This window comes from Nematolebias whitei, chromosome 13 (assembly GCF_014905685.2).
Source record: "Nematolebias whitei isolate Nwh7 chromosome 13, NemWhi1, whole genome shotgun sequence".
Taxonomy (NCBI): domain Eukaryota; kingdom Metazoa; phylum Chordata; class Actinopteri; order Cyprinodontiformes; family Rivulidae; genus Nematolebias; species Nematolebias whitei.
In genome coordinates, this window is record NC_056510.1 from 4,732,477 (window position 1) to 4,746,316 (window position 13,840).

Consider the following 13,840-nt stretch of genomic DNA (forward strand, 5'->3'; position numbering starts at 1 on the left):
CAGAGCAAATACAAGGAGGCCAGTAAGAAGACCATGCAGTCCGGCTCATTCACCACCCTGCCCGAGACTCGAGACACTGCCCACAGCAGGGAGGTCAAAAAGCTTGTCAGCACGGTACAACTTTACCTTTTTTGTTAAAAAAAATCATGCATGAACCTCATGAACCTGGACTGTATGCAGCTGCCTTCAACACCACGTTCTTCTTTTACAGAAACAGTACAAGGCGAAGTTTGAGAAGGAGAAGGGCAAGTCAGAGTATAACCAAATGATCGTGCCACCGGATGTTCAGCATGCCATGGATGTGGCGAAGAGCCAGAGCAATGTCCGTCTTTTTCCATGGTTCATCAGTACCCACCTTTTGGTGTACTTCTCAATTTTCAGTGCATGCTGTACTTTTTGTAACTCCTTTGCAGGTTGCCTACAAGAAAGACGCCAAAGCTAACCTGCACTATACCACCGTGGTCGACCGGCCTGACATCAGGAAGGCCACGCAGGCTGCCAAACTGATTAGTGAGGTAAGCATCGGTTATGGCGTAGAGACGGCACTCCACAATGAAGCTGTGTTTGCGCAGGCCTGCTCTCACCTGCTCAGTGCTAATGAGACGTAGAGGACAGCAGGGACAACAAAACGACGGAGTTGTCATTCAAACACACACCAGTCTAACAATGCAACACCTGAGCCTTCACACCTGCGGAGCACAGTTTGTGTTTTTTTACGTCACTGAACCTCGTTTGGTCTCTCGTCCGTCAGATCGGCTACCGTGAGAAAGCCCGTGAAGAGGCCAGCCGTGGGGGCTCCCTGGTTAACCGCCCAGACATCGCTTTGGCAACGCATGTGTCCCAGCTGACCAGCCAGGTACATCAAACGTTTGAATCCCTGGGTGCACGTTTCCGTCTCTGTCTTTCTCTTTAATCTGGATCATTTAAATCCATCAGTGGTAGCCATGACACACACAAAGATCTACTTACTGAAGGTTTTACTGTCAGATCACCTTCTACAGCCTAATTATTGCCGTTGTAGTCCCGATGACCTAATGACTAGTAGCTCCTCCGTAGCGCTTTCTCTGCCATCCTGCATTATAATCCATGTTTTAATCTTCATTATAGTCCATGTTTTAATCTTCCGTAGATGTTTAACTGATCATAATGTACATGTCTCACCCCTCGTTCCTAATCCTAATTCCCTCCCCTCTTCCTCCACCCCTCTACTTGTACGCTGGTAGTCCTAATCTCTTTCCACTCATCTTTAACTCCATGATGTCTTTGTCTTTGTAATTTCATTCCTCCATCTCACCGTGCTTTGTAGGTGGAGGCCAAGGCCTCCCTCCATGGAGCTTCTTCCTATGACACCCCCCTGATGCGCCACATTAAGAAAATGAATGCAGTGACTAGTGATGTAAGGAGGCTCATGGCCTGAAGCTAAAGGGCTGCTGCTGCTACATGTTTGTCTTCAAATTTAAATTGATTTATTGGCTGTCATCAGCAAACTGGTTGAGCCACTATGAGAAGCTTATAGGACTGGGTTTGTTGCAGCTCCTCAGACTGACGAAGTCTTTTGGATAAAAGACGAAACGTTTCAACAAAGAAACCGTCCAGAGGACCTGACTCAACCTTGTTAGATTTATCTACCTGGATTACTGAGCATGCATCACGACATACTGTCATTTAAGCGTTGGTGTATTGTCAACTGGGAAAATAGTAAATAGGAAACAAATAGCAAATCAAGTGTTTCCTACCTTTTGGAGTCGGTAACAAATTATTCCCAGCATTGACTGCGTCAAAAAATTCTTAAATTGAATGGCCATGGAGAAGTAAATTCAGTCAGATGCATTGTCATGTTATGCATGAACTGCAATTAATCCCAAATGAATTTTGACTTTGGAGGTATAAACACATATAGTCCTCCGTCTGTCTCCTCGGTGACATTAGTTTGTTTGTGATTTTATTATACAAGTCTATATTCATATTAAAGTGCCAAAGATGCTGAGTCTATCATTTGGGATTAATTTGAACCATGATTGACGACTGAATAAAAGAAATCTAAAGATGCATGAAACGTATTAGAGATTGCTTAAACACTGTTGTTTTCAATGGATTGTGCAATGGACAGAAGTCAACATTGCATCTTAGTTGTCAAAATTTGGTATACAGCATGCAACAAACAAAACAACTATATTTAGTTTATTTTACTAATATATTTTAATAATTACCAAAACTGCGTTGTATGTATGTCTATATATCCAACACTGGTCTATTGTGGATGTGCAGACTCTTAGTCTGTCCTAAAGAGGGTCTCACGCTAACGTATGTCTCGTCCCATCAGGTGAAGTACAAGGAGAAGTTTGATAAAGAGGTGAAAGGAAAGAAACCGCAGTTTGACCTGAAGGAGAGCAAGATTTACAAAACTCTGAAGGATGCTAATGACCTGGCTAGTGAGGTAGGTGCATCACCTTCATCAGTACACACCAGATCAGTGTAATTATTTTAAACTGTTTAGCCCCCACAGGGCAGAAATATACATGAACTTTACTAAAATCTGGGTTTTATTCGTTGTTGAGGTTGTTTTCTGTGTGGGCCAGATTGAGATGGTTCAAGGTCGACTTCTGGCCACAGTTTGCTCATGTGTGTTGAACTGGGGGGGGTCTTTGATTCGCTGCTTTTCTTTTTTTTTACATTTTAATATAATAAAATTAAAAAGCATTTGTTAACAACACACAGGTGAAGTACAAGGGTGACCTGAAGAAGATCCACAAACCTGTGACCGACATGGCTGAGTCTCTGTCCATGCAGCACAGCCTGAGCACCAGCAAACTGTCCAGTGACGTAAGACATCATCATCATCATCACCATCATCATCATCCTTTAACACGGTCACACTCACACTCAGGCAGCTGTTCAGTTTCAGTCCCCCTCAGTAGTTTGAGATAATCTGAAGTTCTCCACCCTAACATCCATCCATCATCTTCCACTTGTTCTGGACTCAGGTCGCGGGGCAGCATCTTGAGCAGGGAGGTCCAGACATCTCTCTCCACAGCCTCTTCCAGCTCTTTGGGAGGACTCCAAAGTGTTCCCAGGCCAACAGAGAGACATCTTCTCTCCAGTGTGTCCCGGGTCTTCCCTGGGGTCTCCTACCAGTTGAACATGCCCAAAGCACCTCCCTAGAGAGGCGCCCAGGGAGCATCCTTACCAGATGAACCACCTCAACTGGCTCCTCTCGATGTGGAGGAGCAGCGGTTCTACTCCGAGTCTCTCCTGGAGAACTGAACTTCTCACCCTGTCTCTTGGGGGTGGCTGTGGCTGAGTGGTTGGAGCTGTCGTCCTCCAATGCAAGAGTTGGGGGTTCGATTCCACCAGCAGTCACATGACGTAGTGTCCCTGGGCAAGACACTGCACCCCTCATTGCCTCCTCCGTTGTGTGTACCATCGGTGTATGAATGTGATAAAGCTCTGATTATTCTTTGTAGAGATCTAGTAGAGCGCTGTGTGAATGGATAAATGAGGACACGTGTTGTAAAGAGCTTTGAGTGTCTGGATAAGATAGAAAGGTGCTGTATAAGTACAGTCCATTTACCATCTCAAAGGGAGAGTCCAGCTACCCTGTGGAGGAAACTCATTTCAACCTCCTGTATCCATGATCTCGTTCTTTCGGTCACTACCCATGAGTTTGTAGCCGTAGGTGAAGATAGGAACATAAACTGACCAGTAAACAGAGAGCTTTGCCTTACAGCTCAGCTCCCTCTTCACCACATTGGACCGGCACAGAGTCCGCAGTACTGCAGCTGCTGCACCAATCCATCTGTCAATCTTACGCTCCATTCTTCCCTCACTCGTGAACAAAACCCCGAGATACTTGAACTCCTCCACTGGAGGCAGAACCTCACCCTCGACCAGAAGAGATCAGTAACAGTCAACATACAACAGCGATCTCCTCATGGATTTAAGCACTAAGATCCATCCTAAAAACCTTCATTATCCCAAACCTCATCTGGTAGTGGTCCTTACCCGCTCACCCTTTTTAACTTTTCCTGTCCTTACCCTTCTCACCTTTGACCTCGTGTTGTAGTTCAGACAAAAGTCTGATTATTAACCACCTAACCCTCAATCCCTAATACTCTACTGGGATGTATCCCCTTTTAATTGTTAAAGCTAAAGTTGATTTTGTGCAGTGTAATGGAGTAAACTCCAGACAGACACTCTTCTTCCCGTCTGTTGTTACTGAGCTGCCTTACTTTACCGTAGTACCGCTACAAGAAGAAATTTGAGGAGAGTAAGGGTCACTACCACATGATTCCCGACACACCAGAGCAGCTTCATCACAAGGAGGCTTCTGAACTTCAGAGCAACGTAAGTGGTGCAAACTTATGGCAGGGGGCAACAAACACTTCACCAACCCCCCACCCCCCAAAACCATTGTTGTTGTTTACAACTGCTCAATACTGTGTTGTAGATTCTTCTTTTAGGGGTAGATGGGGCTGCATTTGGAAAGGATTTAAGTTTAGAGGCCACACATTTATACTACATCATTTAAAGGTTCCCAACCCTGGTCCCTGAGGAACACCATCCTTCATGTTTTAGTTGTTTCCCTGCTTTGACGCACCTGATTTGAATGAACGGATGATTAACAGGCTTCTGCAGAACTTGAGGAAGTCATTAAATCACTGAATCAGGTGTGCTGGAGCAACACACAACTGAAACATGCAGAATGGTGTTCCTCAGGGACCAGGGTTGGGAACCACTGAAATTTTAGTTCATATAAACTAATTATACAATGATTTGTGCTTATTTTTACTTATTTTTGATTAGTTAAAAAATAAACAATCCTTTTTGTAGTTTTCAGGGCTGTGTTTTGGACTTTTAGTGCATTCACTATCCTTGCATATGTATGCACAACTTAAAATAAGCTTTTAATAAATCGTCAAAATGTGTTAAGGTGTGAAAAGTTAGACATTTCACATTTATTTAGATTTTCTTGTTGTTTAACTTTAAAAATTTGACTCTTGCTTTGAGAGATTCAACACCCCAAGCACATTTATGCAAACCAGATGAGATATTTGAAGTGAAACCCTTGTGAAATTATGGATATGTGGGCCGTTCCAGGTTAAATACAAGGAGAAGTATGAGAAAGAGAAGGGTAAACCCATGCTGGACTTCGAGACACCCACCTACGTGACCGCTAAGGAGGCCCAGCACCTGCAGAGCCAGGTAAATATTCACAGCTAAAACGCGCTCACTCATGTCCAAATACTGTTAGAGGCTTTTTGCATTGCTTTTTGTTGTCTGCTGATGAGCATCGGTCTATTGCCTAACTTACAAAATGTGTCAGAAGTTTGAAAATATAAAATTACAGCATTAAAATTACGATTCAGCTACTTTTTATTAATATTTGGGACTGTTTACAAATTCATCACTAGATCTACGTGATCAAAATCACTGCTATGGAGCCTGAAGTTTAAATTATTCCTGAGGAAAATTAAAACCAGTCACGCGTTTTGACCACTAATAACTCAGCTTAAGGTTGAGCTGCTCACAAAATATGAAAAATCATTAAAATTGTTCTTCAGATACAGTTTTATTGCAAACGAGGACTCTTCTGCTGCCGCGCTGTCGATCAGCTCTGCTTGCATGTGATCGTCTCAGCTCTGTCTGTCTTGTGTTTGTGGCCACTAGAAAGACTATAAGAAGGACTATGAGGAGCACATGAGGGGGAAAAACCTCTCAGGCTTGGAGGTCACCCCCGCCATGATTCATGTCAGACACGCCACCAAAATAGCCAGTGAGGTAACGGAAAGACGGCGTTTCCTGTTCATTTTCCCATTTTACCTCCCACTATTTTATAATCATACTGACTGTTCAGTCCCTCTTTCTTTTAATCTTACTTGTTTTTTCTACCTTTTACGAGCCCATTATAAGGTTTATTGTCATTTATGGCATGATTGACTGCACAACCATGACGGTGGTGCAGGATTTGCCCTCCTTCCACCAAATGCATGTTTTTCCAGCACAAATCCTGGATTTTAAAGTTGTGCCCACTGACATCCTGACTTTCTCATTTCACTGTCAGTCCATCATCTTTATGCAGCCTCAGTTGTCCGAATTAAAAACACTAATAAAAAAAAAAGGTTAAATCGTCATCTGGGCAAGTTTATTTAATCATCTGAAAGACTTCATCAGTGTGAGGCCTGCCAACAGGATCTGTCTTATAAAGAACCCCTCATTGATGTTGAATTCCCAGAAACTGGATTTAACGCATGCAAAAAGGGACAATCTGTCCAAAACGATCAATCATCAACATAACAATCAAATGTTTTAGGCCGGATGGCCAACTTGCAGAAGCATCCTGAGCCCAAAATGGTTCAGATTGATTGTTTCGGACGGATGGTCCCTTTTAGTTTCTGGGAATTCAACGGGACTTGAAACACATCAGTGAGGTGCTATTTATAAGACTGGTCTGGGTTGGCAGGCCTCACACTCATGAAGTCTTTCAGATGAAAGACCAAACGGTTCTCCCTAAAACAAACTTGTCCATATGACCTGATTTAACCATTTTTTTTGTATCTACCAGGACAACTGAGCTGGCAAACCTTTTTTTTTTTTTTTTTAACACTAATGTTTTCCGTGATATGCTGACTTGTTTTCTTGTTGTTTTGATGTTACTTTTCATGCTTTATCCGTCAAAATGTGTTTATTTCGATTCCTGCCAAAGTCATCCATATCTCCACTCTCCGTGGGACTTGACTGACGTTCCTCGGTCACGGTCCACGTTTCTTTTTTAAGGGAGGTTTTGGTGACTTTGAGCTCATGCCTTGTCTGTATGCCTCGGCCCGGCCTGCCTGTGTGCCCATCTCTGCAGTCTCTCTGTTCTTTTTTCCGTCGTGTAGAAAGAGTACAGGAGGGATCTAGAGGAGGGAGTGAAGGGTAAAGGGCTAACTGCACTGGAGGAAACTCCGGAGCTTTTGAGAGCAAAGAATGCCACTCATATCCTGTGTGAGGTACGGCTGACCGGGAGCTGATGGAAGTGGCTTCACGCTCCGAGCGATTCCCTATAATCCTGCTTTTAGTGAAACCCTCTTCCTCCTTAACAAAGCTTCATCACCACACTGAAAGGGTTCATGACATGACTCATTTTTCACTGCTCTTCTTTTAACTATGTCTAAAACAATGTTTCTGATCATTTAACGGCTGGTTCCAATTTTTTTTTGTTTTGTTTGTTTTTGTACAGTTCTGACACGGTGACACAGATTTTTTTTTTACCTTATTATGATTTATGTGAAATAACTACCTTTAAAAGAATAAAGCTAATTTAAAAGTTTGACTGTTAGTAAGAACTATGATGCAGTAATTTACGTTTTCTCAATAACAACACCAGGTTACACACAGTTAGGTTTCCGTCACTGGAAATCTACAAAATAATGCCCTTCAAATGATCAGACGCAGGTATTTGTACACATAAAGATATATTTAAAAAAAAATAAAGCCTAGCTGTTTTATAAGACCAAAACACAAAAGTGCACTATTTCATTGGAAATTCTGTTTTTTCTACAAGAACTGTATAAAAAAAATTGCAGCTATGTCCAAATTCTGATGAAAAATTCTGGCTTTAAGTTAAACGTCATCTATATTTAATTCATTTTATTGTAATTATTTGCTATAAATGAACAGCCTGCCCTGATCAATCACGATAATTACACCAATAAAGACAAATTATTCTGTAGTTTTTTAATACGGCTGACTTGTAGTTTAACTGAACTCCTCCGCCCATGTGAACAGAGTTACGCCTTTAATGCTGCTTCTTATTTCAGTTTTAAACATCATATACACATGTGAGGCTGTGCCTGAGTGGTTAGAGCAGTTGTCCTCCAATGGGAGAGTTGGGGGTTCAATTCCACCAGCAGTCACATGCTGAAGTGTCCTTGGGCAAGACACTGAACCCCTCACTGCCTCTGATGTGTCCCGATGTGTGCACATAGAAAGCCACCACATAAATACAGTACATTTACCATTTCTTACAGAGAACTTCAAATTAGCAAGTTAGGAATTTATCAGTTGTGCATTCGAGGACGTAAAATAAAATCAGATTTATTCTGGTCCAGCTGGTCAACTGGTGCATCCCTTACTGTCAGCGCACGTTTGCCACCAATACTCTATTTATTCTGATTTAAGTTTGATGAAAAACAAGTTTCTTTTAAAACGCTAAAAGGTCATTTGTGGAATTTTATTGTTCGATTTTAGTTTACAGAACAAGAAACGTTTCATTGGTTTTTTTTTTTCTCGTTTGCCAAGACATTTTTTAAACAAGTTGACGAAAGATATAAATATTCATCCTTTCTTGCTGAGTCTTTGCGCACATTTTGTTTTCCAGCCGTCATACTTGTCCCATAAATAATCTCCCTCATTTCTGCTAACCTGCTTCACTCCCTGTCCCCTTGTAGGAGTTTTGGTTTGCAGCCCTCCTCTGTCTGAATGAACTATGATGATTATATGATAATAATAAATATTCATGACGATGTTTCATATTTACAGAGAGAATACAAGAAGGCGCTGGAGCAGGAGATAAAGGGCAAAGGAATGTTGGCTTTAGCTACAGACACCCCAGACTTTATGAGAGCCAGGAACGCCACAGATATCCTGAGTCAGGTCTGAACCCGTCACTTGAAGGCGTTGATGTATTTGTTGTGTGACGCTTCTAACCGCGGTGACGTCACAACCAAAGTCGGTGCTGCCACTTTTATCGCTCGTTTTGTTTTTAGGCTAAGTACAAGCACACTGCTGAGATGGACAGAGCCAGCTACACGACTGTCATCGACACCCCTGACATCATCCACGCTCAGCAAATGAGGAACATTGTCAGCCAGGTAGTCGCCCAACTGGACAACATGGGGGGAGTGGGGGTGGAAGCATTGGTGTAGTCTACATTTTTGTAGCGGGTGTACTGTGCTTAGAAACCAAAGTACACTGGTTAGTACACGGAATCGTTAATTTATTTAGATTTTTAAGCGTATTGGAACATTTCAAAATTTCTCTGATGCTTTTATTTGAATAAATATACAACAAACTTTGTACAGCAGTTGGCTTTGTATTAAAAATGTAGAATTTATAAAAGAGTATCAAAGCAAAACATGTTCAAGTGTTCATTATACAAAAAAAGTATTAATTAAACGATAAACAGGTTGAACCAACTCAATGTGTCTATAAAATGTTCCAAACGTGTTGACAATGACATGAGCCCAATGATACATGACACTGGGCACATTTTAGTGTGTATACTGGAATTCCCAGGCTTTTCTAGTGGGTGTCCTCCGTATACCAGCGTATCACATAGACTACACTGGGTGGAAGCACTTTACAGCTTTGTGGAAACATTAAAATATCTGATAATTGGTTTATTTAAACAGAAAAAGTACAAAGAAGAAGCTGAGAAGACCATGTCGCACTACGTACCAGTCCTCGACACCCCAGAGATGCAGAGGGTCCGTGAGAACCAGAGGAACTTCAGCACTGTAAGTAAAATAACAGTTCCTGTTGGGCCTGAGTCATCTTGTCATTCAGGCCAGCTTTAGATTCCAGGTCAGGCTGGTAGTTCTGTCAATGTCTTTGTCTGCGGTAAGATCTCAACATATCTTAAAGATTAAACAAACCAGTCACCAGAAGGCTGATGGCGTCACGCCAGGCATCCGGCACCGACAGGAGGCGGTGCTTGGTGCACGCTTCCTCTTTTTCTTAAATAAATAGTGGATCTGCCACTTTCTCGTCAAAGTCCTCGCTCTGTCTCAGACTCTGTTTTTCTTTTTCATCTTTACCTCTCCTGTCTGAGAACGTTGATCCTGTGGCTCCGCCCCCCCAAGCAGCAGCTTCTTGTTCAAAAATCGCCTCGTTGTTTTGACTCCAACACTAAAAGTGATTAAACTAAAACACATTACACACTCTTAACTTTAAAATCCATCCAACCATTACCTTTACCTGCTTCTTCCTTTTCGGGTCGCGGGTGTCACCGGAGTACACCCCGGACTGGTCTCCAGTCCATCACAGGGACAAACGAGACAAACTTGACTCTCTCTCTCACCTAGGGACAATTTAAAGTTTTCAATCAGCCTAACATGCATGTTTTTGGGCTGTGGGAGGAAACCGGAGCACCCGGAGAAAACCCACGCAGCACGAAGAGAACATGCAGACTCTTCACAGAAGGCTGGGATTTGAACTGGCAACCTTATCGCTGAGAGGCAACAGCTTTACCAACTGAGCCACCGTGCCGCCTAACTATAAAATCCTAACATGTTAATTATAACACGTCTCTCAAATCTCGTTATTCACTCCCACTCTCGCTGCGTCTCTGTTGCCGCCAAACTTCCTTCAACTTCTGCGTCTTTTTCTTCTTCCTGTAGATTTTTTTGATGCTTGACAAATAACCTGGAGCCTCAGTCAGAAAAGAGGTGGGGGGTTGTTTGTTTGACGGGGGTGGTGGTGTATTCTTCGTGAAGCTGCTCGTCTTTGCAGCTGTCTCCAGCCTTGTGCGGTAGATATTCGGCTGTCTCACATGATCGGGTCCCTGGCGTGATGTCACACCCCAGATATGGAAGGCCGTTTCCAAAGCAGAGATTGTAACGGCTCGAAATCGTCAAAAAAACGACATTTTTAAAACCAGTTTGCATTACTTTTCGTTGTGTTGCACAGAACATAGATATTTATGTCTCATCCATTTTTTTGCTGTATATGTAATATGAAAAAAAAGGTGTATGTTGGACTTTAAGAACTTTTTGTATTGCACTCTTAGTGTAAAGTTTCAAGTGTTGTGTCATTGTTTGTGCCTTAATAAGTGCCAGATGTTGACCTCAGGAATACAAAGGTGGACTTTATTTTTTTTTTATGTTTTCTCTTCCCGCTCTGACTTCTCTTATGTTTTAAATTTCTATCTTTGTAAAACATTTTAACCACAGTGTTGTTTCTTTTCTTGTAGCTTCAGTACCAGACTGACCTAAAAAACATAAAGGGCAAAGTGTCTACTGTAAAGGACACACCTGAAATGCTTCGCGTTAAAGAAAATACAAAGAATTTCAGCTTGGTATTTACTTCGTAACACGTTTTGGTTTTTATAACTTTTTCTTTAACAAAATCTGACATTAAGTTTTCATTTCTTGAACAATATTTTTTATATTCTTACAAACCAGCATTTTAATTGATGCAACTAATCCTTAAAATTTGTTTTGTAGTGCAACGTTTGTGTCGGTTAGTGCAGAGCTTGTGTGTTGTCATGAGCATCACGTGTGCTTTGAATTTATTTGATTTTGTCATTCTGTTTTGTTTGTTTGTGCTGTTGTTTTTTGTGATTTGTACTGCTGAACTAAATCAGGTACTTTTTAAAAGCTACGTCAGCGCTCATACTCTTAGAAGTAAAAAAAAAAAATCAAGCTAACCTCTGCTTGCTTCCATTCTTTGTTCAAACAAAGATTCATTACAAAGAAGACTTGGGAGGAGGAACTGCTTTGCCTGAGACCCCCGAGATGGAGAGAGTTAAACAAAACCAGCGGAACATTAGCGCGGTACTCTACAGAGTGACCCCGACCATCTCCTCAACCACAGTTTTCCCACCATTTTTCCCTCATTGTCAAGCGTCTAAGAACAAAACCAGAACTGATACCTCATGTAATATCTTCCCATAAGAACTGGATTGAACTTTTTCTTGTTTTACTTATTAGAATCAATCATTTTTACTAATTTAAAGCTTCATTGTCACCAATCATTTTTAACAGAAGAAAACAAATCAGACATAGAGCCCCATTTTCATCTTTAAGTACTGCTGTATGACGGCTCACTTCCTCATTACACTAGATGACCAAAAGTATGATACAGGCCGCTTATCGTCTAGTTTTCAACCAGAGCTGTCTGTTTTTTTACTAGGCAGACTTCTTATTTCCAAGAGAATTGTAAATTGATGCAAACACATATACTGACACATGAGACAATTAAGGGTGTAATGAAATATGTATTTGTACCCAACCATCATGGTACAGAGAGTGCACAGTGCATGAAATCAGATGAGTAATGTGCTGGTCACCACTCTCATCTAGACAAGCTGTTGTGGAAAATACTAATGCACAGTTCTGATAAAGCACAGGAAGTTGAAGATTTGTTTCAAATCAGCTGTGTGGAAATTTTATTTATTTTTTGTTCCCAGAGGCACAGCAGCAGTGACGTTAAATACTTCACCGGGTATTTAATACATGCCACCCCAGTACAAACTAGCACTCAGCGAGATGAGAAGCTAGGCGTGAGTGATTAGTTTGGTACATGGTGTTGAATGGTTTACAGTTCTAAACAGACAAATAAGATGGCACAAGCTGACTTTTTTAGGTTTTGTTTTACAGTGAAGTTACTAAGTGACAGGTGCTGGTAAACCCAATGGTGCAGGCAGGCAGCCAAGGACTCAGGAGTATAATTAAATAAGTGTTTATTTACAAAAAGAAAAGGCTGGCAGGGCAGCAAACTTACATATATAATCCAGGAGTACACAGGGAGCATAACGGGTCATCACCAGTGAACAGATAACAATGTGAGGACATGGAGTAAGACAAACACACATGCTTAAATACAGACACTATCGAGAACAAACACACAACACCTTTGAGCCTCACAGGTGTGGGGAATTGAGGTAATGATACACAAGGGAGCAGGATCAAGATACACCACAAGATGGGGCCAGACACCAGGAGACACAAACCCTACATTAAACTTGACTTGTGTAATGTTGCATAATTAAGAAAGCTCCTCGGACAAAAAATAAAAAATAAAACATCTTCAACAAGCAAGAAAATAGCCCAGTTGCTTTGATTTAAGCACTTGGGATTTGCCATGTGCTAGATGACGGATAACTTACACAATACACACTTCTTATTAACAAGATGGTTATTTTTTCTTGTTTTACCAGCCCTGAACTCTACCTTGACTCCAAAACTAAAGTATGTACCCATCCAGGATTTGTGTATTGTTACACCCCTAGTGACAGCGATATAGCGAGGGTTATGTTGGGTTAGTTTGGTACTCAACAGTATTTGTAACACCAGGCCTCTTCACCCAGCATAAGTAGGCAACTTTAGAAGTGAGCTAGAACAAAAATTATACAGGTGTACTACTCAGGTATCTACAGACTTTTGGTCATTTAGTGTAATTAAATTTAGTCTAAACTGTTATATTTGTAAGTAAAAAAAAATAATAATAATTTAAGTACCAAAATAAGAGCCTAAAGAATGAACCATCTATTGTATAAACAACCCCATCACCCATTTCACCAGTAAGTCACTCATGATCAGATGTTCTTAAGTGTATTTGGTATATTCACTTGTCTTGTTCTGTACCTCTGTGACATTTGCAATGGGCAGATACAGTACAAGGAATCTGTGGGTCAAGGTACAGCCATACCAGATCTCCCTGAGGTGAAGCGGGTCCGAGAAACCCAGAAGAATATCAGTCTGGTAGAACAATGCTGCAGTGATCCCCCTCCTTAAAATACCCCCCCAAACTCTTCCTGTCTAAAAGAAACTTTATGTGCTCTCCTCATTCATTCTAACCAAGTTTCATAAACAATTCCTTGTTTTCCTCAGAACTGGTTCACTTTTGCTTTAGATATTTTTCCCTTTTCCTATAATTTGTTTCTATCTTCTGGATATTTTTATTTATTTATTTGTGCGTTCCTCTCTGCTTGGTTGAGAACTGATCGACCACAGAGTGCATTACTGCTACATATGACTGTTTTTGTGCTGTCTCGTTCAAAGCATCAATACAAAGAAGGAGTGGGACACGGCACGTCAGTGTCAGAGACCCCAGAGATGGAGAGGGTTAAACGCAATCA

At 41.4% G+C, this 13,840-nt stretch overlaps 1 protein-coding gene across 9 annotated transcripts in view; it reads left to right on the forward strand.

Moving 5' to 3' along the window:
• The window catches only part of neb (nebulin), a 62,380-nt gene that overhangs the window by 40,346 nt on the left and 8,194 nt on the right, over positions 1–13,840 (forward strand). For 3 of the 9 annotated variants that reach the window (XM_037686791.1, XM_037686793.1, XM_037686795.1), the window contains exons 90-103: positions 4–114; positions 212–322; positions 414–515; positions 752–856; positions 1,307–1,396; positions 2,324–2,437; positions 2,719–2,823; positions 4,240–4,344; positions 5,098–5,202; positions 5,668–5,778; positions 6,879–6,989; positions 8,521–8,634; positions 8,748–8,852; positions 9,393–9,497. In XM_037686791.1, coding sequence (XP_037542719.1) covers positions 4–114; positions 212–322; positions 414–515; positions 752–856; positions 1,307–1,396; positions 2,324–2,437; positions 2,719–2,823; positions 4,240–4,344; positions 5,098–5,202; positions 5,668–5,778; positions 6,879–6,989; positions 8,521–8,634; positions 8,748–8,852; positions 9,393–9,497 — 1,494 coding nt within the window. Of the gene's footprint in view, positions 1–3; positions 115–211; positions 323–413; positions 516–751; positions 857–1,306; positions 1,397–2,323; positions 2,438–2,718; positions 2,824–4,239; positions 4,345–5,097; positions 5,203–5,667; positions 5,779–6,878; positions 6,990–8,520; positions 8,635–8,747; positions 8,853–9,392; positions 9,498–10,951; positions 11,057–11,441; positions 11,535–13,370; positions 13,464–13,763 lie in introns of all 9 variants that reach the window. The other 6 variants (XM_037686797.1, XM_037686789.1, XM_037686792.1 and 3 more) reach the window with 6 other exon arrangements.